This window comes from Colossoma macropomum, unplaced genomic scaffold, assembly GCF_904425465.1.
Source record: "Colossoma macropomum unplaced genomic scaffold, Colossoma_macropomum, whole genome shotgun sequence".
Taxonomy (NCBI): Eukaryota; Metazoa; Chordata; class Actinopteri; order Characiformes; family Serrasalmidae; genus Colossoma; species Colossoma macropomum.
The window spans coordinates 23,464,840-23,486,174 of record NW_023494787.1 but is presented as its reverse complement, the minus strand read 5'-3'; the positions used below and the strand labels follow the sequence as shown (position 1 = coordinate 23,486,174).

The 21,335-nt window shown below is 41.3% G+C and overlaps 2 protein-coding genes across 2 annotated transcripts; both read left to right on the top strand.

Annotated features, from left to right (window-relative positions):
• Nucleotides 1-2,295: 2,295 nt before the first annotated feature.
• dclk3 (doublecortin-like kinase 3) lies at nt 2,296-9,294 on the top strand. Its single transcript, XM_036565508.1, has 5 exons — nt 2,296-2,359; nt 4,819-6,341; nt 6,453-6,585; nt 8,230-8,397; nt 8,876-9,294. The coding sequence occupies exons 1-5, from the start codon at nt 2,296-2,298 to the stop codon at nt 9,292-9,294; spliced, it is 2,307 nt and encodes a 768-aa protein (XP_036421401.1).
• A 4,980-nt stretch (nt 9,295-14,274) lies between these two features.
• On the top strand, nt 14,275-20,720 carry cyhr1 (cysteine/histidine-rich 1). The gene is made up of 4 exons (XM_036566553.1): nt 14,275-15,178; nt 16,777-17,015; nt 17,445-17,656; nt 18,847-20,720. The coding sequence occupies exons 1-4, from the start codon at nt 14,882-14,884 to the stop codon at nt 19,236-19,238; spliced, it is 1,140 nt and encodes a 379-aa protein (XP_036422446.1). The 5' UTR covers nt 14,275-14,881; the 3' UTR covers nt 19,239-20,720.
• Nucleotides 20,721-21,335: the final 615 nt, after the last annotated feature.

Genomic DNA, 21,335 nt, shown 5'->3' with positions numbered 1-21,335 from the left:
AGCGCACACACACGCACACACACACACACACACACACACACACACACACACACACACACACACTATTAGAGGTGGATGAGATAATGCCCAGTTCACAGCAGAATAAAGGCAGACACAAAAGGGCAGGCCTTTGTTAGCAGTAACCATGGAAATGCACCCATGCAGAGAGAGAGAAAGAGAGAGAGAGACCAACAGACGGAATGAAAAGTATTGGGATGTTTTGCATGAACTGTGCCTGAAACTACAGAGACCGAGTCGGAGAGAGCAAAAAAATGGGAAAAGCAGATTGAAAGCATTTCAGCTTCAAACTGCCTTCATTACAGCTGCACATCTGTGGCTATGATTTGTGGTGATAAAATGCAAACACACAAAATAAGAGAGTAGGTTTTGGAGCCCACACACTTACCATATTTGTTCAAAAGAATCTACATTTTTGTCGGTGATTTGCTGAATGTTTATAATCATGGATGCCTGAATTCCACTTGGAACTGAGTGGACAAAGACTGGCTGGATGTGCACAGTTTCTTTGAAGAAAAAAACACAAAACAAATGAATTCCATCTTGCTATGTTTGTACAGTTAATTGATCTGTGATAAAATTACAGGTTTGTATTTCATTCCCTGAATGAGCTCATTGCACTGCAGTGAGTTTGAGGCTGTAGCAAGTCAAATGAATTTCTTTAAGGCACCATTTAGTGTTTTCTCTGCCCCAACACACCTGATTCAGCACATGAAGATTTTAATAATAATGTGATTATACATGATTTGAATAACTGTGGTCCAGGAGTTGGGCTGTAGTCAGAGGTGAGTAAAGCAGCCTAAACATCTACTAAAACATTATTGAAGTATTGGTATTTTGGTGAAACAAAGACTCAAATAAAAGATGATAGAAGCGCAAATGATAAAGGATGGAAAGGAACACACCACAACAAAAAGGAAGAAGTGACATTAGCATGGATATTAGTGCAATATTACAAATAGATAAATCAAGCAGACCAATTTGTACTCCTGTCATCTAATTAGATGCAGCAACAATACAAAAAACAGTTAAACAAAGAGTTATGAGACCAGACTAATATTTTAAAACAGTTTTATATGGTGTAATAAGCAGCACTAAACATCATTAATTTTTGTTTGAATGTGCCTAAATGGGAAATGCGTTTTGGGAGACATAAACTGTAAAAGTAAAACTAAAAATTATATTTTGGAAAAAAGAAATCTCAAAGTAATGTATGTAATTTGGGCTCGGATATGTTTTTATATTCTTGCCCGTACAGACATTTTGAAAAACTGGTGGAATTTCATTCTGTTCAGTTGGTGGAGTGCCTGAAGTTCTTTGCCGTTTCTCACCCCTCTTAGATTTGAGCATTAGTATTTTGCTATAAGTGGTGTATGCACTGACTTAGGGATTTATTTATAAATTTATATACTACATTTAGTAGATTATATTTGTCTTATAGTTATATGTATTATTGTTTCTATCATTCGTTAAAGTTTTTTCTGGACAAAAATAACAGCATTAAAAACAGTTCAGTCCTATGTTGGCAGATGATGCTGGATACATATTTGTATATACATATATACATACACACACACACCCACACACACACACACACACACACACACACACACACACACATATCATCGCTGTCCAAAGAAAAGCAAATATCTCCAAAATAGTAACTTTACAGGAAAAGTCAAACACGTTCTTTACTTTCAATGTAAATTAATGGAAAAAGATTTTATTCTAAGCAATTTTGGAGCATTTCTATTGGTCTAATCATCATGAAACTTAAAGGACAGCTGCTGAGCAGTAAAGTAAAATCGCAAAAAAAAATGGAGATATATATATGTACAAACTTGTCTGCAACAGAGAATGTAAAGAGGAACACTGATCAGCTCTGCCTCTGCCTGTGTCCATTCAGTGGACATGGTAGAGTTACTATAGCCTATCAATGCGTGCTTCATTGTGTGTGTGCATGTGCACGAGCGCGCGCGCGAGCCAGTACTTTAGCGCTCTGCATTTAAAGAGGTGGACGGTTACCGTGGAGACGCTCGTGCATCAGGATGTGCCGTATCCGGTAGCGCGAGCTCGTCCCGCTGTCTAAAAGATGCGCGCTCCCGATATTCCCGTCTTACCTGACGTGTAAGATCGGACCGCTTCGATAGCTCGTTGCGTAACACTTTATCCGATACGAAGTTTAAAAGGAGAAGTTTGGCCCGAGTTTACTGCTTCCTAACGAAGTTTCTTACCTGATGGCCCCCAGTGTGTGTGGCCGAGAAGCTGAAGAAGAGCATGACCCCTCTGTGGAAACAGCGCCTGGAGCCTCAGCCTGCAGGACACCCGTGGAAAGTGGCAGGTAACTTTCATACAAAGATGGAAACCCATCATCTGCCCCATTTTAGCACTTTGTGGTTTATTAAGTCCACCTAGGTCATTTCTAAAATATTTACAGTTTTGTCTGCCATTCCTTTTCATTTCTTGTGTGGCAGAACAAAGTCCTTTGAAGGTTTATTTTCAGAAACTAAAGAAGAAGAGAGCTGACATGGCTGCTCTGATCTGCTTCACAGTCACTGGCTGCCCACAATTTAGTTTACAGTGGTAAGAAGTTCACTGGGAGGTTTTGTCTGAGTTGTTGAGATGTTTTGTCCTGTGCGGCAGCCTCATTAAAACCACACAATGTAAGAGACCCTGTCCGAGTCTGGAACAAGACATCTTTTTGACCTTAGCCTTTCTGTCCAGCTCCCTCTGGCAAAAACGTTTTGCTTAGAATTTTTTGTTTTGTTTTTTAGTTAGTTTTTTTGTTTGTTTGTTTGTTAAGTTTATTTCTTTGTTTAGTTTTTAATGCCGATTTCAATGTGAAAAAGTAAAATAACGTTTAATTGACATACTGAATTAGTTTAGGTTTATCACACACTCACACATCACACACACATCACACACACACACACATCACACACACACACACACATCACACACACACACACCACATACACATATCACACACACACATCACACACACACACAGCACGCAGAGAAAGCTGTGTTGTGCTGCTACGTCTTGTGTAAGCAGATCCGACATGATCAGATTTGGTCCTTTTCCGTTCCCCTGGAGTGTGAGGTGCTATCTGAGAATATACTGGCTCAGAGCAGCTTCTCGTCATGCACCTGCACTGAATTATTAAAGCTGTGCACTTCCTTCTTCATTCCCCAGGGTGCTTTTTTCCCTGAACGCAAAGCTGAGACAAAACCTTTTCTTTCAGTACAGGAAATTCAGAAACATCATCTAAATCATCTTCCAGGAAGGCAGGCAGGTTTAAGAAAGGTGGCACAACTCTGTGACCTCTCCTACATAAGGAGACGTAGATTTAGCAATATGACTGTAATAAAGTGTTCAAAAGAACCACATCTACATATGACCTGGATAAAACACAGCTTTGAATTGACTCCTACACTGTTTGTTTGTGTCGGCCCGAGTTAAATAAACAAGCTAGGTGTTAATTCAAGACTGCAGATGTTAAAGGTTTGATGTAGTCTAAAATTCAACTTACATATACACCTAATATAGTCGGCCAAGACATGTTTAATGTCAGAAGTTAGTTATGCACTGGAGCTTCAAGGCTAATATAAGTAACAAAAAATGGAAGCATGTACATCACTAATTAGCATCAAGCAAACTGCATCATCATCATGCACTTGCCTCAAACTGCTCGGTTTTTAAGTAATCTCAAAAAGACTTGCTTGTGTGGTTTGTTACCAATAGAAACAGTCATAGAAACCATCCTGAAGCCTAAGCATGTATCCATTGGTTCTACGGTAGAAGCTTCCACTGGTGGAGCATAAACTTCCATTACTTGTTGTTGCATTAGTCTTGTAACCCTAGTACAAAACAAAAAGCAGTCTTTGAACACCACACGTTTGAATGATCAACTAGCCCAGGGGTTGGCAACCCAAATGTTAAGAAGAGCCGTTTTGTCCTTTAAACAAAAATCAAACCACCTTGGGAGCCACAACATTGTGTGTCCAGACTCAGTATGGGCTAATGTATTAGTATAGGATAAAAAATATAAACAAAAATGCAGACTTACTTTGCTGTAGTTTAAACTTTAGCTCAGCTATAGCTGCTTTTCTTGCATCTCCGGTAGGAAACTTTTCTGCAAAAGTGGAATGGTTTTTTGTAAAATTTCTTTCAACATTTGACTTTTTACAAGGCTGAAGTCAGCTTGTCATTTGCCAGCTTCTTGTTCGAATTTTCAATTTAAGGTGGACCAGGAGTATTCGAATGAGAAGCTGACTTCAGCTTTGCAAATCTTTAGTGTTTGACAGTTTCTTGTTGCAGATTAAATGTATCAGGAAACCAGCTGAAGTGCAAATTAGTCCATTCGTCTCCAAATTATTAGTGTTCATCTTAAATCTTTCTCTTTGCCTTTTCGTAGCTACTAGCTAGGCAAGATTGTTGTCTGCATTGCTGTGTGACCAGCAGTCTGCGCACCAACCTTCAGGGATTAAAGGGCGATTTAGCAGTTATACATTAACTCCAGCGTTTAAGACCATTTATTGTTAAAACTGTGCTAGAAGCATCAGGTGAGCTTTATTTTTCTGCAAAGGAGGATTATTGCATTTTTACCTAAAAATGTAATTCTGCTGTGGAGCCGCAACAGGGCAGTAAAAGAGCCACTTGCAGCTCTGGGGCCACATGTTGCCGACCCCTGAACTAGCCATTTAGGGTAAAGGGAAAATTAAAAATCATGACGCTATTCTATCATTTAAACACTGAAGTTTCATATGTGTGAGCCTAAGTTTGTCTGTATGTTTCAGATCAGAGAACTAGACTTCCTAAATGCCCGAATGCTGCTCCTCGGCACGCTCAACCCTCATACACATTTGGCTCCAAGAGCCCGAAACATGCAGTGGCCTATAGACACTTGGAAAGTGCTGTGATTGACTCATATGGATGGGAGGAGGTGCAGAGGGCAAGTGGCTACCATGGACGGCATGCGGAGGCGAGTCCAGTGCGGCCACGCATCGTGACAGTGGTTCGGCCATGTGGAGAGCACGACTTGCGGAAGATCTCTCTTCTATTAAACCGGCGGGCAGTGCTGACATTTGAGCTGCTCATAGCTGATGTATCAGAAGCTCTTGGTTTTCCTAGTTGGAGCAATGGCCGTGTCCGTCGCCTCTTCAGTCCATCTGGTCGAGAGATCCGCAGCCTCTCAGACTTCTTCCACTTTGACCATGCCTTCCTGGCCTTTGGGAATAGTCGTCCATCCCTTGGAGACGTACAGGCTGCCCTGGAGGAGTTGTATCCTGACAGTTCAAGCTACCGTGAACACTTGCTGAGGTTGTGGGAGCGGATCTTAAGGCCTAAAGCAGCCAAGGCTGATAGCGGTTTCCATGACGATGACCTCCAGGTCAACAACTCTCTAAATGTAGCCCTTGAGCCACTGGTTACTCAAATAGCAGCTAACAATTTGCAGCCTATCAGAGCACAAGTTAGGCAGAAGGAGAAGGGTAGGCGAGAGAGGCAGCGAGGAGAGTGGGAGCACTGGAAAGGAAACCTTAAAGCTCAGACTAAAGATGAGAAAGGGACAGAGAGGAAGAAAGAATCTGTTTACTGTCGGAGCTGTAGAGGGGCTGGTGCACCTATTCCCCCAATTGGAAACAGACAGTGTGCTAAATCTGAGAGGTCTAGTAATCAGAGCAAAGCTCCTCCCTCTCAGGACAACAGGACCGAAAATCCATCACAGCAACATCAAAAGACTAAAGTACAACCAGACAATCCGAGCTCAGTCAATGACCCAAATGCCCTCCAAAGTGTCCTCATTCCTGAGACCCAAACAGAAACACCTGCTGAGCAGGACAAGCCTAAAGTAGAAATAGTGGCGCAGCGAGACTGGCAGCAAAAGCTTCCACCCGACGATGTTGAGGTTTCACCAGAAGAAATCGAGCACTGCTATGACATCGGCTGTGTGGTGGGTGAAGGGAATTTTGCAGTGGTGCGGGAATGCTGCGTGCGAGGCTGCACCCACACCTTCGCCATGAAGATGGTGGACAAGGCCAAGCTGCAGGGTCGTGGTCACATGATCCAGAATGAGATCGCCCTGCTGCGCAGTCTGGCACACCCACGCCTGGTGCAGCTGCTGCGCTCGCACCACACAGACACACACGTCTACCTGCTGATGGAGTTGGTCACTGGCGGTGACCTGTTTGATGCCATTGCCCGGAGCGGGCGGTTCAGTGAGCCATGTGCAGCCCAAATGATCAGAGACATCAGCCAGGCTCTGGAGTACCTCCACAACAAGAGCATTGCACACAGAGACATCAAGCCTGAAAATCTACTGGTGAGACATACATAGACAAACAGAATGTTTTAGGACCAGCTGGTTACAGCAAATTATAGTCTGAAGTCATCAAAGTTTTTTGTTTACTGTCTTTCTCAACCTGATGCTAAGGTCCAACGACATGGCAATGGAAGTGTCAGTCTGAAGCTGGCTGATTTCGGATTGGCCATGGTGGTGACAGAGCCAGTGTTCACAGTCTGTGGCACACCAACTTATGTTGCTCCTGAAATACTTGCTGAGACAGGTGAAGAGCCACCTTTTGATTTGAATTATTGGAAGTGCATTTGGTTACTAGTGCCACTTCAGTATTAGTTAGTCATAGCCTCCCATGAGACAATACGAACCAAAGTTCAGCACACACAGGAGAGTGCCAGTTACGCTGTTCTGTCTATCTAATCTAACAAAGAGGCATGCACTATCAATCTCAAACCATGGATTTGACACTTCAGACAGGATGAATAATTGGTCATATATATAGTCAGCCCAATAATTATTGGAATTCTTGATAAAGATATGTAAAGGAAAGTCACAAAAATGTCTTTGAAATGTCTGAAAATGTAAGAAAAATCTCAAATTTAATTGAAGTAAATTTACCCTAAAAAAACAAAGACACTTATCATTTGTAACAAAGCCACAATTATTGGCACCCCTAGGAATTCTTATGCACAAAATGTAACTGCAGCGTATTACCATTTATATTTCACTTTTTATGTCCACTTGTGTGTTCTTGAACTCTTTAGCATTCATCCAACATTTCCAGTTTCTTTGGGGTATAAATATGAGGCTTCTCAGCGGCCAAATTTCCTTAGCCATATGATAGTCATTGATTGCCATTTGACGCAAAAATAGACCTTTCTGGTATAAAAAAAGAGTTTGGTGTAAAAACAAGAATAGTTATGCAGAAATGAACACCATCCCTACTGTTAAGTATGGTATGGTGTGGCATGGAAGATCCCTGATGTTTTGGGGTTCTTCTTCCTCCAAAGGCCCTGGCTGCCTCTGTCAAAAACTACAACTGGGTCATGGTTGGATCTTCCAGTAGGACAGTGATGCAAAACATACATTCAAATTGACATAAATGGTTCAGTGACCAAAGAATCAAGCTTTGACATGGTCATCCTAGTCCCTGACCTAAACTCCACTGAAAACCTGTGGGTCAGCTGAAGAGGAGAGTCTAAAAAAGAGAGGGCCTAGGACCTGCAGAGATTCTGTATTGAGGAGTCATCTCACATTCCTTATTACATACTCTCCAGTTTAATTCAGCATTATAGGAGAAGAGTTATTGCTCTTATTTTAGCAAAGAGTTCATGCTAAACAGTAAATAATAGTAATAGTAAATTGCTTTGGCTCCAATAATTGTGCCACATGTGGTTTTGTTAAAAAACTTATAAGGGTTTTGTTTTTTTGGACTAACTTTACTTCAGTTAAAGTTGAGACTTTCTATAGATATTTTCAGTGTAATATAATTACCCACAGAGACATTTTTTCATAATCTTTTTTTTTAACCAAACTTTAACAAGTCTGCCAATAATCATGCTGACAGTATATGTACACCTTACCAGCAGCAAGAGCACAGCCAATTGTGGTCTTGTGGATTCCCATTTTGGGAACCTTCAGTTCTCAGCAATAGAGCCAAACTCAGCAGTTGAACAAACAGAGTCTTAGCCTCCAGCTTTGACCTACTTGGGAGACTGCTATGCAAATCAGAATGTTTTATACAATTTATGAAAAGCTCAGATGATTCAAGGCAAGAGGATTTCATAAAACCTTTATCATTTATTTTTTATGCAAATAGGTTGGTGTACAGGTCTCAAGTTGCAGTATTGCTGTATTTTTTGTTTTTTTTGTTCTGCTTATAGTCTTCAGCTGTGTGTCTTTTTTTCTGTAGGATATGGTGTTGCCGTAGATAACTGGGCAATGGGAGTTATACTGTTTGTGCTGTTGAGTGGGTTTCCTCCGTTCCGCAGTCCAGACCGCAATCAGGAGGAGCTCTTTTGTCTTATACAGAAGGGAGAGGTCCACTTCCTGTCACCTTACTGGGACCATGTGTCTGAAGGTGCGACTCTGAAAGGACACCTGACTTACTAATAAAATGCATCTGCTCTATAACTTCATGTATGTGTTTCAGAGTATTAACATATGTTTTTTAGTGCAAGGCCCCCTTGGTGGATAGTATGTGCCACTGCATCCTCCCTCTCCAACCTTCCTTCACATATGTACATATATTAGGAAAAACTACAGAAATATATAAAATTGACAATTTGACTAAAATTGCAATTGACTCCACCCTGGGGGGTTACAAGTATGTGCTGTAATAGAGGTAAATATTTACATAAGATATTGATAGTCCTGATAATGGCATTATAACAACACTAGATAGTCACACCAGGAGTGTATACAGAGAAATGCTAAGGTAGACTTCAATTAACCACTAAAGTTTCTGTGTTATGCAACTCAGAACCATTCCATTTGCAAGTGGTCAGTACCTCCCTGGTCACAGGTTGAGTTATTGTTTGTGCATGTGTCCATTGCAGGAGCTAAAGTTCTGATCAGGGCTCTGTTAGAAGTGGACCCTGCTGTGAGATTAACAGCCAGTCAAACTCTGCAGGATAGATGGCTTCTGCATGCAGCATCACAGAGCGACCACAAGGGGGACACAAACAGCAGTGGCATCACAGTCAACAACAAAGACCAACCCAAACCGGGCAGCAGAGAGGATGAGAGCAATCAGCTTCAACCGTACACATTGAGAGACCATCAGACTCTTGAGAGTCCATTACAAACAAGAGAGGCCAGTAAAAATGGTCACGTACAAGAGACATTAGCACAACAAACAGACAAACAACAGAGCAGTGCACACCTCCTGGACCTTCACAGCAAGCAGAACAGCACCCAGAACATACCAGAAAGGCCAAAAATCAGCAGGAACAGCAGAACAGACCAGATATCTTAGAACACACATGAAAGATCACCTGACATTAGAAATATGCAGGATGCTCAGTAAGGCATGTGAAATTTAAGACCACAACAGAAAATTCTTCAAGATAAGACACCTTAACTTAAAGGAGAATTCCACCACTTTTTATACATTTCTACATTATTCAATCATTGAGATGTAAACAAAGAAATTCAGAGTTGTTTGATGTGAAATGGTTGATTGTATAAGTTTACAATTGTAGTAACAGGAACCAGTAGTCACAAAGGGCCATTGCAGGGTTTTTTAAACCACAAAAAATGATTGTTCTGGCAAAATGCTAGCTTGTTATTATTAAATTTTCAGAGCAAGTCAGTGTTAATCATGTCACTTTTCAACCATTGATAAATGGTTAAAAGGGTCTTTCAAAAGGAATGATCCTGAGGTTGAGCCCTCAACTAGTGAAGCAGTCACCATATCTCAGACAGAGAAAACCAAGAGAACCAAGCATAGACCAAAACAAAAGGGAATACAGCAGTAAGTAGCATGCGCTGCTATGCAGTGAGAACACTGCCCTCTGTGCTGTACACTTGGAGAATAAATATGTAGCTAAACCAATCAAATTTAGTAAGCTTTCCTCTCTTCAGCCTGACTTCTGGCACTTGGTCACTGGCAAACAAGTTTAGCCATCTTCTTAGGTGAGTCAGAAAAAATATATCAGATCAGTAGAATCTTCTTGTGGCTCACAGCTGCTTTTGTGGTCGTTTGTGTGGGCCATAAGCTGCAGAAGGATGGGAACCCTTGTGCTAGCCTTCTAGCCTTCTAGCCTCAAGTGAACCTACACTTGTCTTCTGAGTTTTTATATGTAATGTTGACAAAGTTAAAATAGTGGTAAATTTGGGAAAAAGTTTTCATTGGGTACAAATTTGAACTTTTAAAAGAATTTATTTTAGGCAAAAATCTTATCTCAAAACTACCATAAAAACAATGTCTCAATCATCAGACAGCATAATCATAACCATTTTGTGATGTTCTGTGAGGCAGCTCTTAGAAGCATTAAACTCTTTAGACATCTGGTTCCTGTCACCATCACTGTTAACAAGTTTCATTGAGCATTTTACATCAAACATCTCTGAATGACTTTGTTTATATCTTAATGAGTTACACAGAAATTTTTAAAAATCAGTAGAATTCCCTTTAAGGACAGTGCTAGCACGTAATGTGGCACTGAATTAATATAGATATCTGAGCTCATTTAAATAAAGTAATATTGTCATATAGATGACTCTCATTTAATTGAAATCCACTTTGCCCTTTGTTTCACACAAACCACAAGAACACTGGTACTGTAAATAAGTTAAGGATGCACCAGTATGGGAACTGTGGGCTGATGACCATCTGATATTTAAGATGTGCATATCTGATAATACCATTGTATAAACATTTGTAGAATCTGGGACTAGATGCCCCAGGATTAGCATTATGGAGAAATGTAATATTCATTTGTAGTTGGTTACAAATGCAGTAAAATTGATAAAATGCAGATTTTGTAGCGCAGTAGTTCCGCGCAACCTAAACCAGAGTACCAAAAATGTGTCACCAAACATTGGTTTGAAATATCAGACAAATCTATCCAATGCCATTTTTAGCATTATAAGCAAATATCTGCTGATAATCATATGATTCTGATCTCATTGTGCGTTTCTAGACAGAGTGCACTAATCTAATGTAAAATGCTATTCAAAACATAGCTCACATTTTCACAGATTCACACTAAAACTAATTAATTAGTCAAAGCAGCTACTAGCTCTGTATTGTCCTCTAATAAACCAAGGCATATTACTTGTAAGATGGAGAAACTACTGTACATTGCGTAGGCCTATTCATAGTAGAGTTGTGCTAATAAGAGGAAGAGAGAGAATCCATGTATAAAACCATTCCTTTCCTTTCTTTACATGTAAACTTACAAGGAGTGAGCAGTGAGAGTGCCTAGTATATGTAAAAGGAGGTTTTTAGCCACCACTGTGAGAACCCAAAAAGTGGAGGTGGGGCCTGCTCTGTGTAACCTGAGTGCCAATGACAGTGTGGAAACAAGGTAGCTATTTAAGCCCCTTTAGAGGTCCAGCTGGTTAGAGTCAGTCATTACAATGTATCAGTAGCCCTGTTAGTAGCCCTATTACGTAGATCAAGAATTTCTCTTTCTTTCACTTGAATTAATATCATGGCATTGCATATCTGTACGTGAAGGTTATATTTTCATTTATCTGTTATTTTTGTATTAATAAAGGATCTATCAAGAGCTTTGTGAAAACAGTGGATGAAATATTTAGCAGTACAGGAATGAAAATTAAGTGTCTGTGTTAGGTATCTGTATTTGTGTTAACACACTGTACTTACACAGTAACTAAGAGATTAGAATTATTCATTACTTAAGGAATAAAAAAGCCTAATTTCTAATAATGACCCTTTTATCAAAGAAACGCTGCTTCTGGAAAATGTATTGCAGTTATATGCTTACAGCACTTCCTCAGGACCTTTATTTACCAAAATGTGGATTGTCTTACATAGCTTGCTTTACCACATTGATAAAAAATGTAAAACCTTTTTTTTTTTGATAAATGCTAAGAAACAGTCCAGTCATGCTTGTCTGTTAAATGTCCTGGAGTTCTGCTTCTGGTCGAGTTTATAACTAATGATAATTCTGATAGAACACATTTGTGCCCAAAGAGTTAATATTTGCTTTCCCCTCTAAATCTTGCAATATCTTTTGTCAGATATTAAGCCAAAGTGATCATTAGAACAGAACACAAATGATTCAGAGAGTCTCTTATGTAACATCATTAGAAACAAACGTCATTCATGTGTTATCAGAAAACTTTCACATATCACCCAGTTCCTGATTACACCTTAATCTACTGAAGTTAAATGTGTACATAGGGAACAAAACAGAAGCTAATCCTTCTCTTTTAATATTGGCACTTCATTAATACCTATGTTTGATGTAAATGTGTTTTGCAATCTTACACATGAGGAATGCTTGTAGATACAATTTTGATTTTATGAGGTCAGGAGAGGAATATTCATCTCTAGACAATTTTGTGCAAAAACATGTGGCTGAAAGGTTTTAATGGTCAGAAACAAAATGCAGAATTCAAAGCAAATGAATCACTCCAGGTGTTCAAAAACCTTAGAAGTCGTATTCAGAAATTAACCATCTGCTCCCATTTACATAGGTAAGCATATTGCAGAGGGTCTAAGATAACAGTAATTCTGAAAGGCATTGCAGTAATTTCTCAGTTACTATAATGTTCTGGGGTCAAAAACTTCCAGAATTTGAGAGGTTTGGCCTACAAGTCAGTAACCCTTGGCCTCCTCAGTTTTTTTCTATGACAGACAGACACATTTCTATTAATAGTTTGACTGAAAGAGAACTATTTTACTACAACAGAGTTATTTTCTACAATTATACATGCTTAGTTCTAGTTCATGTGTTATTACTGTCTTGTTATTAGAGTAACAACTATAAAACAATTTAAATCAAGACATGTCTTGTTTTCCCACTGATTCACACATGAATAGGCTAGTCCTACACCAGTGTGCCTAGTGCAGCCATTATAGCAGCTTTGTGCACATGGAGAAGAACAAACTGGGTCACTATGTCAAACAGTGACAGCACTGGTAGCATTATGATTTTGATGACTGTGACTTGTAATAACCTATTTACTACATGTTATCTGGGTTAGTATTGATATTTTTACATTATATGCAAGATTTACAACATTTGAGACCATGATTTAAGGGAGATTGTTCTGCATAATTAATTCATTAAGATTCAAAGTTTAAGAAGGCAAAGTCATTCAGAGTGGTTTGGTGTGTAGGTACATTATGGAGGGTGTTGTGGGTCAAAATAGTCCCCAAAGAAAACTTATCTTTCAGGTTTAACACTATTTTACCATTTATCAACATTACACATAAAACTCAGAAGACGTGTAGGTTCACTTGTGTTGCGCCTCCTGGTTTCTATTGTCACCTTTGTAAAGAAATCCCACAGTTTTCTACAATGCACCTTTTCATGTCAAACCACTCTGAATGACTTTGTTTACATCTCAATGATTAAACTGTGCAGACACTGTTTCAGCCACACCCAGAAATCCTTAAACAACCTTTTTACACTAGGTCACAATTCCAGTCACTTTTACACACAAACAACTCACATAAGCTGTGGGACAGACTGACAGTTGTCATGCCTGGGCCAGTCTATCTGATTACACTGTGTCTTTGTAAGGCCAAAGTTTGGCCACCCCCCCAACCCCCAGAGGGTCCACCCCAACCCCCCCAGAGGGTCACTCTCTGGTTTCACTCAAGTAAAGAACCGAAAGAAATGCAGTAAGCTGTTGGAGCTTGGCTGTCATTACAGGAATCTCACATTAACAACTGTTTCTCACAATATTCTCTATTATTTAGCAGGGCAGTGTTCTAATATGCTATTAGACCAACTATTCCAAACAGGACAGACTGTGTTTGTATGAGAAAAATAGTGAAATAAGTAAAGGGAAGAAGGAAAGATCCCTTTTATCAGGTATCCATTAAACAGCTTCTTGTGCCTTATAGAAAAGTAGGGGCTGTTCGTAAAAAACAGATGTTGTGGTCGATCAGCAGCCAGTTGTTTTCTCTGATAACACGAGGGGAGACGCCTATAAATGACGTTGCCATTTTGTCGCATTTCGGTGTGTGGTCACCTTTTAGTGGCTCTCACTCACAGAACTTCACTGACCCGCAGGAGGCCGCTGCGCATGCGCGGCGCGCAGCTCTTTAAATCCCCCCAGTCATCTGATGAAACACAACATTCACCACAGCCAATCAGAGCAGAGTTGGGGGGGAGCGAGGACTGGCGAACCAGCCATAACAACTAGGGGCAAAACATTCACTGATCACCTATTAGCGGGACAGGGGATTGGCTATTAACTCGCCCTGCTCTGAGTAAACGCCGCTCTGATTGGTTACTTTAAGATGATATGAGCGGACTGAGGCGCGGGGGGGGGGAGGGTTCGGGCAGAAAAAAACAAAGATGGCAGTGTAGACCGAGGGGAGAAGTGTCGAGAAGACGCTGCACAGAAGTAGCAACTTTCAGGCTTTTACCGAGGCGAGGAGGAAAGAGCTTGAAAGCGGCTCGGCATCGCGGGGCGGACGGACCGGAGAGCGCGCGGTCACGACGGAGAGCGGCCCCGGCGGCCCCGCTGTCGAGCACGAGCAGCACACACTGTTGTTTTCGTTGAGGCAGGGCGAGAGAAGCTGTGCGTTCCCGAGCTGCTAAAGCCAGACAGCAGAGCTGACTTAGACAAAACACTCAGAGAGATCGTCCGGGTGAGCGCTGAAGTGACCCCGTCACCCCCACATCTGCTCTTCGTACATATGCCGTTTACTTCCTCCAGAAGCGGCTCCGCTTGTGACGAGCAGCTACATATGAACCGAAGCTCATTATTTCGAAACAGTTCACACACTGTTGGCTGCATTGTTGGCTGCTTGGCGACTCCGTTCGCGTAATAAAGCCATTTCAGCCCCGGAGACTCTGCGCTCCAAACAGGCTCTCGACTCACTCGCTGCGGATCCGACGCGGGCGTCTGCGATGGAAGAGCGGGGAGAGCTGGCAGTAGCGGCCGCTCCTGGCTCCTCCTCGTCCGGCCTCGGCGTGGGGCCGGTGGGGGGCGCCCTGGAAGCCGGGCAAGCGAACGCTGGACTGGCCGGGATTCAGGAGGAGCCCGGCGGGCGGAGGGACGCTTCTGGACCGGAGACAGACGCGGACGCACCGCCCAAGAAGCGCGTGAGGCTGCAGGAGGGCGAAGCGGGGAAGCTCGAAGAAAGGCTGTACTCTGTCCTGTGCTGCACGGTGTGCCTGGACCTGCCCAAAGCCTCCGTCTACCAGGTAATTAAAATATACAACTACAGAGGCATTAGAGACACGAGCACGAGGCCTCCATTTTGCAGGTGTGCAGAGCTAACAGCATAAATAGGCCAGTGCAGGCAACAGAAGACAGAAGCCCCCCACCACCACTGGCCTTTTCACCAAACTGCACCGAGTGCTCAAATACTCTGTAGGTCGTAAACAGGCCTTGTTACGCCTGATGGCTACGTAAATAGTCAGTGGAGATCCTGTCTCTGTAGCAGAAAGTGATAGTGAATGTGGTTTGTTACTACATTAGGGTTAAAACCGTGATGGTGTACTGATTATTGTGCGTATATTGGTGACCAAAATACGCATCTGATAACTGAAAAAAGTATGCGCCCCCACAGCCTGCCCACAGACATGTTGTAGGCCAGACCCCCACCACACACAAACCCCTGAGCCAGTGGCCCTTAACACTCGCTTTGTTCATTTTGTAGCTTTTGTATGACTGTCTAAGTGCTCAAACAGAGGATGTGTGTGTGTGACCTGACCAGCTGTTTGGCAGTCAGGGACAAACATAGCAGTGTCACGTGCCCCCCTTTAACCCAATCACTGCCGACCTCATAAGCCCCCTCCCCCAAAAATGTTCCTCCTGTATGCCTTCAAAGAACCACATCTTTAAGCAACTACCCTTAAGCACTTCAAACACATTTTTACACTTACTAGGTTAATGACCACAGTCCCTCAAAGCAACTGATGTCAGTGTCCAACTTCACAGCACGGATAAGGGATTTGTCAATTATTCGTTTTCCCATGTACACTCTAATACTGATCAGTGTAAGCTGATCATACATGGCAAACAGAGAGGTCGTTCTCTGTATCAGTGTGTGTGTGTGCCATTTCTAATAATGGATGATGGGTTCTCACACACCCTTAAAATTAGAAGCATGTGACTACCAGGATGTGTAACAGACCAGAATCATTAACCCCAGACTCAGCAAATCAGATTAGAACTGTGTCTGTATTAAATGGGTATAGAGCTCAACACAGATAAACACAAGTTTTAATCAAACATCACCATAATTATCAGATTAGTTTATTGGTATTAAGAAAAACAGTTACCAACCGACTAATCAATAAGACTTTGTGTTCCAGAAGCAGTTCACATAAAACAAAACCTACTGAATTATGTTGAATAGAAGATGATAAAAATAGTGTTACTTGATAAAAAAAAAACAAGTAGCATATAAAGTAGATCCGCAAAGCTTCTTACTAATCATGGATGTTTAATCTGTTCCTTTTTTTAAAATCATCAGTTGTTAATCAGTGAAATTGTTTGTATTCGTTTGAACAGTAACATTTGTGTGAGAACTGAATGAGATGATTGTACTTAGATAATTCAGTACAAATCCACTCCGGTCTTGACAAGCACTCATCTGACACATGCACGAAAATAATGATGAAATCACATCCTGTGTAAGTCTTACATAAGATACTCTAGTTCAATATATAGCAGTAATCTTTGACAGCTAAGGAAAACAAATATACATGTAAAAGTATCTTAAAATCAGACCTCAATGGAATTGTTAGCATGTATTTTTGTGTTGTAATTAAATGGGGGTATGTTTTTGTGGTAGTGCACGAACGGGCACCTGATGTGTGCAGGCTGTTTCATCCACCTGCTGGCGGACGCACGACTGAAGGAAGAACAGGCCACGTGTCCGAACTGCCGCTGTGAGATCAGCAAGAGCCTGTGCTGCAGGAACTTAGCAGTGGAAAAAGCAGTGAGCGAACTGCCGTCTGACTGCAGCTACTGCCTCAAACAGTTCCCTCGCTCCAGCCTGGACCACCACCAGACAGAGGAGTGCCAGGACAGGTACATATACTAAATCACTCTTTTTCACTCTGTCTCACACACCCACTATAGGTACCATTTCAAGCAGTCTTTCAGTTATACCCTCCAAATTGATTATTTTGCTCCTATTCAGAATTATTTTTAAAAATATACAAATGTGGGAGGATCTGTGTGGAGGATACATGAACACTAAAAACCAGTATCAGTTTTATTTGTTTTATTTCATTTGCTTTCCAAAAAGACATAAGCTGTACTACATATTATTAACTACAATCACTAATAATCATTTCTAACTTTCCTACAAATATACAGATGCAGTTGCCACCTTCAGGTCAACGCATTTTACCCCCACATTAAAACACAAACACACTTGCTTTGTAGCTACACCATTATAGCATTGTCTTTGTGATTTCTCTGATTCCTGTTTGTGTCTGACTTTTACATAAACAGACTTACACAATGTAAGTACAAGCGGATTGGCTGCCCATGGCAGGGGCCCTACCATGAGCTCAGTGCCCATGAGGTGGAGTGCTGCCACCCATCCAAGACTGGCATTGAACTGATGGGTATCCTGGAGGAGATGGATCAGAGTCATCGTAGAGAGCTGCAGCTCTATAACAGCATCTTCAGCCTGCTCAGTTTTGAGAAGATCGGATTCACAGGTACACACACTTAGCGAGCATCAACGTGCACACACACTGTACACTTACACTGTTACAGCACTTAAAGTTGAGTAAAGTGTAGAACTTAAACATAATTCCATTTGCTACCCAGATAACCTTGTTAAACAACTTCTTCAGCCATTAGTATCAAAGGCATAATTAAATATGGGTTGGATGCAGTATTTAAAGTAGTCTTGCAGTATTGTGCAAACGTTTTTGGCACCTAAGAAAATGACATCATATAAAGCTGTAAATCTGAGATGTAAGCATTTATTTTCTCAGAAAAAACGCTAATATTAGCAAAAAATACAAATAACAGTTATACAGTAAGTAGTGATTTTATGTATGTCAATGTGTTAATTTCACCATTTTCAAAAAAAAAAAAAAACTGCTGCTGATGGAATTTAACAAATCTATGCAATGGTTGCGGGCATCAGGGAGAGGTCAGGAACCAAAGCTGTTGTTCTAACCAGATCACAAGACATTAACCACTTTTTTTGATTTTTTTTTTTTTTTTTACTGTATTATTTTTATTACGTTTTTGCAAGTAAAAACACAATAATTGCTGAGAAGTGTTTTTAGGCAGTTGGTTTAGGTGCTGAGGACCTTTACACAGCACTGTACCTGTTACAAAATGTTTTGAAGTAATAAGCGATAACATCTTTATTCTTAGTTAGGTGGAATTGTCAGCTTATTCCATTTAAATGTGTGAATCAAAATTGTGGATCCCTAGATGTGCTGAGTTGGTTGAAAAACTTTTATTGGCAGTGAATTAAAAACAGTTTTAGGTATTTTTATTTTTGTTTTATAAAGGTTTACTATTCCTTTAGTAGAATTTAAACCCTTGAACTTTAAACCTTAAACAGACTTTCCTGCTTGTATTATACATACAAAGCTTACATAGTAGTTTCATAGTAGTTACTGAATTATTCATAGTAGTTTCTGTATAATAATAACTTAAGTAAGTTTAAATGGTTAATTACATTGCACTTGGAAAATGTCTTCATCAGTTACTGTGATGTCTTGGCTGATATCATTTGTTATTAGCAATGATTTATCAAAAATGGACTGATCAAAAATTATCATCAGACTGCTTTGATGTGCATGCACACTTAAAAACACCCATTTCTTCATTGCACCTTATAAACACTGCAAAATCAAAAACTGACCCCTACTTGCTCTGAGTGCAGAGGTGCAGTTCCGGCCATATCGCACAGATGACTTCATCACGCGGCTGTACTACGAGACGCCGCGCTTCACCGTGCTAAACCAGACATGGGTGCTGAAGGCGCGCGTCAACGACTCTGAGCGCAACCCCAACCTGTCGTGCAAGCGCACGCTCTCCTTCCAGCTGATCCTAAAGAGCAAGGTGAACTCGGCGCTGGAGTGCTCCTTCCTGCTGCTCAAGGGTCCGTACGACGACGTGAAGATCAAACCCGTCATCCAGCACCACGTCTTCTCCAACGACGCCAACGAGACGGAGTATGCGCCGCTGCCCATCAGTGACAGCGTGGAGTGCAACAAGCTGCTGGCCGCCAAAAACATCAACCTGCGCCTCTTCATCTTTCAGATCCAGAAATAGAGAAGAACGGGAGGAGAAAGAGAGAGAGAGGAGCTGGCGAGGGGAGGCAGGGGTTGAGAGATTAAAGAGAGGAAGGGAGAAGAAGAAGCACCGCTGAACCACAGATACCTCGACTAGAACAAGGATTTAGAAAGAGAGAGAGATAAATAGACAGCCCATAAGAACCGCAGTAGATTCAGTTTGTTCGTTTGTTTGTTTGTGTGTGTATGGTTAATGGAAATGCTTTCAGATCCTTTATGGTCCAAAAAACGAGTCTCTGTTCATCAATGATGTGACCCAGCGCCGTGCTGACCCCTCGCTAGGAAAAAAAAGCAAAAAAAAGCAGGACAAGTCTGAATGGACACCACCGCCAGAGCGTATGTATGGAAGTGGGTGCGCATGCATGCATGCGTGTCTTATGGGTGTGAGTGCATGCATGCATGTATGTATGTATGGGAGTGAACAGAGGGAATCCATTTCTGTGACTGTGAGACAGAGACAGGTTTGTTAGAGGTCTAATCCAGGATGCACTGGGTTTGACGTTTTATTTTCATCTGCCTGCAGTTTAGGCAGTGTTATTCACGATATGCTGTGGTACTGTAGATGTGTGTGTCCATGCAGTGTTCTCTCCTGCTCAGAACCCTCCTCTCAAGGCTCACATACACACACACACACACACACACAAAATGCCCACCCAGCAGAAAATAGGCTGCACCTGCTTTAAATGTATTTTTGTAAGTGAAGGCGGACATTTTACTTGAGGCACAGTAGGTCAACCGGCCTAATCCAAATGGCTGCCGACCTCTGAACCAGGCTGACGAGATTTTTGCATGTTTGCAGTTTTTTTCTTGGTGTGCTCTCAGGAACACACACTTTTAGCCCCGTAGCATTATAGTCTTGTAAGCTAACTTAAGTTTGACCTTTTTAACACATTTATTTAAAAATCTGTGAAACTTACTCTTTTTATCTTTTATCTTTAGAGTTTGATTTTGTCATTTCACATTTTTCTCTCCTGCTCCTACAAGAACATACCTGCACGCAGAACCCCACCCACCCACCCACCCACCTCTTAGTTGGGTGAGAGAACGACATCAGCAATCCCATCACTATTTATTACTTTTATTTAACCTGCACTCGTTACCATTGGCAACAGAGACTCTTCTTAACCACGGAAACAGACTGGACGAATAACGAAATCTGACTGGGAACCACTGTTACTGCCCCTACCTGTACACCTTCAGATAAACACACGCACATGCACGGGGAACCAGAAAGCCAGATGGGGTATAATCAGATCCCAGTAGGGTTGAAGTCAGCTGTAACTCATCAGTTTTAGACATACTTGAATTCTTGCAGGAGAGGAAGACAGTGGAGCTGATCTAGACTGTGCTTTCAGAATCGAGGAGTCTAGTTTGAACCTGTTTCTGTATTTAAAAGCTTTTAATTCTCACATTACACTCTGGCTGTATTTGTGCCTTTCTATTAAAGCTCATCTAAACCGAAGACATTGGAGTCTGTGCACTCATTCGGTTGGACAGCACTGATGGACTTCAACTGTAATCCAATTACAGGAAGATTTGTGTGATTATGTTTACTCACACAGAGCTCACACAAAAAAAAATCCACAGCTCACTCTCGGTGAGCTTGCTTACACTGCAGTGAAATATATAAATGTGTGAGTGAGAAGATCGTGAGGTAAGAGATCACTGTATGCACAAGCATTTAAGAATAGGTTTTACAAAGCACTCGCAAGATAAAATCTTTGTAGTGTTCTGAGCAAACTGGTCCCTTAAACCACATCAAACGATAACACACTTCTAGTAGAGATGCACTAATCATGAATTTATGTGACCGATTGAAATTCTGATCTATTTATAGCCAAATTTTAAATTTAAGGCCAGTTTTTAACCTGAAAAGTCCTTTTTTTTAAAACCCGAAGCACACAGTGTGTGGCTTAAATGAACACATGAAACATGCTAGCCCATTTACAGTACTTTGTATTAGTCTTGTATGTATGAAAAGTCAGTTGCCTATTTAAACAGCGACTCAAATAAAGTGCTACATCGGAAGGAAGAGGCAACTGGCTATTTAGCACAGTAAGTAATGCATAATTATGCT

Excerpts from the sequence above, each read along its gene's own strand:
- dclk3 (XM_036565508.1), top strand. The coding sequence starts at position 2,296 with ATGACCCCTCTGTGGAAACAGCGCCTGGAGCCTCAGCCTGCAGGACAC. Across the intron at positions 6,586-8,229 it reads TGAAATACTTGCTGAGACAG|GATATGGTGTTGCCGTAGAT; the intron begins GTGAAGAGCCAC and ends TTTTTTCTGTAG. Across the intron at positions 8,398-8,875 it reads CTGGGACCATGTGTCTGAAG|GAGCTAAAGTTCTGATCAGG; the intron begins GTGCGACTCTGA and ends TGTCCATTGCAG.
- cyhr1 (XM_036566553.1), top strand. The coding sequence starts at position 14,882 with ATGGAAGAGCGGGGAGAGCTGGCAGTAGCGGCCGCTCCTGGCTCCTCC. Across the intron at positions 15,179-16,776 it reads CCAAAGCCTCCGTCTACCAG|TGCACGAACGGGCACCTGAT; the intron begins GTAATTAAAATA and ends TTTTTGTGGTAG. Across the intron at positions 17,016-17,444 it reads ACAGAGGAGTGCCAGGACAG|ACTTACACAATGTAAGTACA; the intron begins GTACATATACTA and ends TTACATAAACAG.